Source organism: Hevea brasiliensis, chromosome 11 (genome assembly GCF_030052815.1).
Source record: "Hevea brasiliensis isolate MT/VB/25A 57/8 chromosome 11, ASM3005281v1, whole genome shotgun sequence".
Classification (NCBI taxonomy): domain Eukaryota; kingdom Viridiplantae; phylum Streptophyta; class Magnoliopsida; order Malpighiales; family Euphorbiaceae; genus Hevea; species Hevea brasiliensis.
The window spans coordinates 11807001-11813444 of record NC_079503.1 but is presented as its reverse complement, the minus strand read 5'-3'; the positions used below and the strand labels follow the sequence as shown (position 1 = coordinate 11813444).

At 32.9% G+C, this 6444-nt stretch overlaps 1 protein-coding gene across 1 annotated transcript; it reads right to left on the bottom strand.

Annotated features, from left to right (window-relative positions):
* Positions 1-431: 431 nt before the first annotated feature.
* LOC110636164 (uncharacterized) lies at positions 432-4886 on the bottom strand. Its single transcript, XM_021785729.2, has 4 exons — positions 4539-4886; positions 4005-4115; positions 3847-3917; positions 432-955 (listed from the first exon to the last, which is right to left on the bottom strand). Exons 1-4 carry the CDS (start codon positions 4710-4712, stop codon positions 715-717), a joined length of 597 nt encoding a protein of 198 aa, XP_021641421.2. The 5' UTR covers positions 4713-4886; the 3' UTR covers positions 432-714.
* Between the last annotated feature and the right edge of the window lie 1558 nt (positions 4887-6444).

Below are 6444 nucleotides of genomic sequence, written 5' to 3'. Positions count from 1 at the left end.
CTATTTATTAGCAACAAACATTAAAGTTTAAATGGTAATTAATGTATGATTTTTCATGAAATAATTGCATAGAATTATTTGAAAAAGTAAAACTCAAATCAGAATCGAAACCAAAATCGTATTAAATCAAAACCAAAATATCGAGAATTGAATTGAATCAAAAACAAAATATCAAAGATCAAATCAAAACCATACTGAAATTTCAATTAGGTTTCAATTCCTAGGTAGATCTTGAATTGGAACTGCACACCTCTAATCAACTTAGTGTAAATTGTCAAGCCAAGTCCTAGATTAATATTTTTATTTCTGTCCTAGATAAACAATATAGCATGAACAAGTAGTCATGTGGTCAAGTATCTACCTCGTAGTACAAGAAGTTAAGGGTGCAAACCCGACACCCCTCCCTTCTAAATATTTCAGGTATACCAACATTGGTGTTTCAATTACTGGGTATGTATTTCACACAGAAATAAGTACATTGTCATCAGCAAGTTAAAAGAGGAAGAACAAGATATGACATCTGTTTATTTTTTCCTTAAGTTAGAAAATATAAAGAATGTCTCACTTGATCAATTGCTGGGTTGTTCAGAAGTCCTGCCTTCTTAGCAGTTCTTGCTCATTTAGATTTCTTTACTTAAGCAATGTAAAGAAATATAAATGAGGTCATTTCAGGGAACAACACACCACTAAAAATTATGAGGTGACTTTTATTTCTTACTCTTTTCTTCTTTTGGGACTTGTTAAGTTGTCGCCATTATTCTCGTCAATGATTCTCTTTTTGGATTTTAAGTTGCCATTCTTTGATGCTTGTTGCTGCTTCTGAGAACTTTCAGGTTTACTGGGGGGTTTAGCGGATTTAATTGGAGTTCCCATTCGTTGCATCTTTTGCTTTCTCTGTTTCTTCTCATATGCCTTTTTGGCTCTCTCAGGGGATAGCAAGCCATGTTCCATCATCCTGCAAATTAAAGTATGCAATGCCTTTCAAATCACTTAGCGTTGAGCTTCATTCAGACCAAACGAATATTGCAAATTAAGCACAAGATATGCAGCCAAAACATATATACAGAATGCTAAATATTAATCTTAATCTGTCCTCTGTGCAAGAAACATACTGTTTTGGTAGCATAGGCTAGCATGAAAAATGTCTGTTTTTTCTTTAAAAGGCAGCAACATACTACTTTTATAGATATTATTTTTTCCATCAAATAAATGAAGTCCAAGAAACTCTCTTCATGGCAAGTAAGCCAATTGAGAAGTGTATATGAGTTAGTCAACTTATCCCACAAGCTCTGCAACAGATTATCCATGGATGATGACGCGGAACAAATCCTAGTGAAGAATGTAAGAAAACTTTATTCACCACAGAAAATGGCAATAAGGCTGATCGGAGGCCGGGATCACTACCCCCGTTCCCGCCCCACAAGAGTTCAAGGTTGGGGCGGGGGCTTCCCCGCCGAGGGGTGGATTGTGTTTCCCTGTAGGGACTTTTCTTTTTATTTTTTTTATTTTTCATTTTAATTTATTATTATATAATATAAATTTATTTATTAAAAAATAAAATACAAGTTAAAAAAATAAGTTTTAAACATAATTTTAATAATATATTTATATTTTTTGCTAAAATTATAATATTTAAATACATAAATACATGGAAAAAAAATATTTTTTAATAAAAAAATAACATGTTATTATGCAGGACAAGTTACAAGGATTCAGGTAGGGAGAAGGTCTCCCCATACCCGTCCTGCACAATATCCGTGTAAGAGAAAATTGATCGGATTTGAGACGGGTCAAGTCAGGTTTAGGAACTTTTGTCATTCCTAATCAAAGGCCAACAACAATACAGTGTTTGTGATAAGCATGTATCCTGAGGCCAAACCAATCTTAAAATGAGATTGGTTCAAGTTGTACATTCACTGCACATGCATAAATAATAACAGAAGAATCATTAGACCAGGCTCTAATTTATTCAAAGTCCTAAAGGACTTGAAGCAAGGCAACAAAATTGAGTCCCAGTCAGAATTTCAAATCTACGTCCAGCCTCATGCCAAAAATGTTATGCCTTGTTTGCATTAGGTTAGGTGACAGAAGGTTCATAACAACCAAAATTGTACAATTGGAACCAGCGTATGGACACAGAGCAGCACCTTCTGAATATGAAGATTTCATCCTCTTTCAAAAGGTCTATTATTTACATGAATCAACAAAGGATTTGTGAATACATATGAAAAGGGTCTTGGAGGGAAAAAAAAAAAAAAACCCTCACATATTAACATCTTCATTCACCATAGAGGGCAACTCATAAAAGAAGTGCTATTACTATGACAGCAATTTATCCACATGATGCCAAAATCTACTCCCAGAGACATGGTAAGTTTTCTAGGTTCTTCCCAAGTTTCTGACTTAGAAAGTCTTTGTGCATAGATTTCTGCTATGTTATCATTCAATATGGTGAAGGAAATAGAAAGTCTTCATGCAAGAAAAAGTGAAAACCAGCTTTCTTTGACTCAGCCTATAGGTATTAGATGGTCAGAAGACTCAGAACATCATGGGCTCATAATCGCTCAAAAGGAACTTCCCTGAACCTTCCCTTCCCCCTAAAAACCCAGCAAGAGAAAGGTTGATGGTAGCATATCTACTAATATTGGCGAGGAAAATTTTGGGTGAAATGAGGAACCAGGTACAGCTATAGAGGGAAAGTTAGTAGGCTAGCTCCTGTTATGTATTCCAATCAACAGACAAAAAGATAAAGAAAAGAAAAGATATATTGTGTTTCATTAAAGAAAAAACTGATATGCCACAAACTAAAAGTAATGATACTATCAGAGTAAGTTTCCTATGGTGACAAAATGATGAAAAAACTAGATTTAGCTTTTCTCAAACGTGTGACCATAAATCATGTGTATCAGGGAAATAATTGAATTCATGAAGCAAAAGCAGGATAAGAAACAACAGCTTAAAGATTATCACACTCCTAAGATTGGCAGAACTTGACATTCTGTTAGAATCTAGAAACTTCAACCTCTTCATTCAGCAGTAAAGAATAAAAGTGGTTCTCATTAAGGATCATTCACATATGCTTCATGTATTTCATTGTGCCGTATTGTTAAAAATCATTTGATACACCAAACAGGTGACCATCATTAATTGATGGCTTGCAATTTTTCTACCAACGGATAGACAAAAAAATTGGCCGCATGGGCATGTGTGAGGTTCACCATGCGGAGGATTAAGACCAGTGAAAGCTGAAAACAAATTTATTGAGACAGACCTTCAAGCATTTTACTTTGAGCCAAAAAGCAGCATGGAAGTTGATAAATCCCAATGATAGATACAAAGGTAACAACAATCTGCTGTAATTACCAAGCTTATTCAAAGATCCCTAGCCATCACTCAGCAGCACAGGAATACAGAGTTACATCACCTTGTTCAAAAAAAATTATCAAGGTCAAGAATTTGGTGAAATTCTCCTACAAGCCCATGGGGGATGCTTTTTATTGTATCCTTAAGAAGTCATATGGTATGATTTGAGCAATCCAGGTAAAAGTTACTTATAGATTAGAACAACCTCAAACAAGAAGAGTAAGCCATTGTTAGAAGATTGAATTGCTCAATTGATAAACTCAGGTTTTGTGACTACTGAACTATGCAACTATTTTTTTTCAAATGTCAGAGAAAGCAAATAGAATAAGTTAAAAATCTTAACCACCACCACCCCACAGAAAGAAGAACCTTTCCAGACAAAAATCGCATCAGTGCAAATACTAAAATTCATCTCAAAATTCACGAATACTCAACCCAGCTATGTAAAGGAATGGGTTCTTGGAAAAGAGAAGGAAAACTCACCAAAATTCTGCCATCTCACTAGTTGGTATCTGTTTGGACAATGACTCGTAGAATATCCTAAGGGGTTCTCGCTGTCAAAATAAAAGCAATAAACACTAGAATGAATGCCACTTCATACATAAAACATTATCCAAAAGAACAATTTCCAGGTCAAATACCTCTTCTGGAGGATCATATTTCTGGCCAGGCAAGGAGTATACCTTCTTCTCTCTCACTCTAGATTTTGTGGTGGTGATCTTTGATGAACTGGATGTTGTTTTTGATTTTACCTTCAAATTCAAACAAAATGAATATTAAAACTGAGACCTATGAATCTAACAGAATTGAGAAAATGGAAAGGGGGAAATAGAATAGATGCACACAACCAATCATGAATGAAGAAATGATACACCTCAAAATCATTCAATTCACTGTATATTAATAAGATTGATACAAGATAACATCCCTAAATTGATCAATTCATCACAGATTATTAAAAAAAAAAAATCCCAAATACCATATCCTAATCAGTTAATGACTCAACAGCCTATAAACTCAATCCTCTGAATAAAAAGATCAGAAACCCAGATACCCAAATTACCAAATTGAGAAACCAATTATAATAAAGAAATAAAAATTGATCAAGAGATAACAAGAAAACAAACAAATAATAAAAAGAAAAAAAAACAGAGTACAAGATTTGAGATGGGTACCTCTGTTTTAGTGACAATTGATACAGATTTATGTTTAAGATCAGCAGTAGGCTGTTTACTAGAGCTCTCAATTTTCTTATTCTTCATAGAAGAATCAAAATTTTCCTTTGAAGAACCGTCTTGATGACTGCTGGGCTTGACCTTGGCCACACCCCGCTTGGTCTCCGTGGCCATGTCCCTCTGCTCCCCAAATCTCCTTATCAATCAATCAATCAATCAATCAAATTCTTTTGTTATTGATCTCATCAATCAGTCCTTTTATTTTCTTCTTCCTCTTCTTCTTTGCTTGGAAGAATCTGGGAAGGTAAACATGAAAAACACTTAAAATAATAATAATAATAATAATAATAATAAGGTAGATAAGGGAAAAAGACGTGAGAAATTTGCCGTTTAACTGCTTTTAAAATTGTCTGGTAGTTGATTTAACCAACGTAGTGCGACAATGAGATTACATATTTGCCCCAATTGATTCTGACGTGGATAAGCTTTGAGAGGAGGATGGGAAGGATAGTTACGGTCAAAAAATTTGTTTATTTGTTTGGGAGTAAGAATTATGATGAAAGCAATCTCCCTGTAAATGTAAACATTTGCTACGATGTTTTGAGAAAGATATGATCGGACGGTGAAAACAGGGAGATCTAACCAACTTATACTGAGATTATTCACTTTGTAGTATCATTTCCCTTGCACTAACTTTCATGTGCACGGACCCTGGCGGCTGACACGTGATAGATTTACTTTTGCGTTACGTGCCCTCACTTCTAACGGGTTAGTCCGTTGTATTGACGGTAATAATAATACTAATAATAATAGCAAGATCAGCAAAATTCTAATATGCTTTTGTTACTTTTGATAATTGCAATTAATGCAATTAATATGTTTTTACATTTCTTATTACATGATATTTATTTCATAAATTTGATAAAATAAATTACTCACTTTATTCCATTTGAAGTTTTTTTTTTTTTAATTTTTTACATAAAAATTAAAAAATATTTAAATAATATAATTTTTGTAAAAAATATTAATAATTGACTGAAGTACTTTTAAAATGTAGAAAGTTGATAAGAAGAGATAAATATATTGAAAATAATAATAGAAAAGAGAAACCTAGAAAAAATAATTAAAATTTTCTTAATTTTTTAAAATGGCAAATAAAGTGAGATAGAAATTTTTTTTTTAAAACTATCACTTAAAATGAAACAGAAGAAGTATTTATAAAACATTTATAAAAACTATGAAGTGGAAATTATCAAAATTAAAGTAACTAAGAGTGATAAAATCTAATAGAATTAATTTGAGTTAAGGCGACATTATAAAAATTATAATGAGTTATCAATTTTTATAATCATAAAAATTTTATTAATATAAAAATGGTTTTGCATGATGGGAATATGGTAAAAAAAAATTAAAATTATATTTAAAAAATAAAATTGTAAATACATCGTGCAATGTATGAATATTTAGCTAGTTATTACATTAAGTGTACTTAATGAAAGTCTAAAGCCACCCTCTTTGATCTCCTCTCACAATTAGGGTCTACTTTCCCTATGAGTTACGGCTCTCGGGTTTTCTTTCTCCTTGGCCCTTTGCTGCATTATTTTCACGCGTCCATGGCTTTGATGAGTGTGTTGAAGACTTCTTAGCTTATCTTCATCATGTCGAGGATGAAAATGTGGTGGAAGAGGTTCATGTTGATGATATTACTGATGTTAATCAGAGGCTTCGGATTTCCTTGTGCATCATAGAAAGGTTACTCACTAACAAAGAGTTTAATGTATCTGTCCTACACATAATAATGTTAAAGATTTAATGTAGTTTTTAACAATTGAGAGACAACCTATTTGTATTTCAGTTTAACTTGGATTCAGATTGTAAGAGTGTTGGTGATACACTAAAATATAAA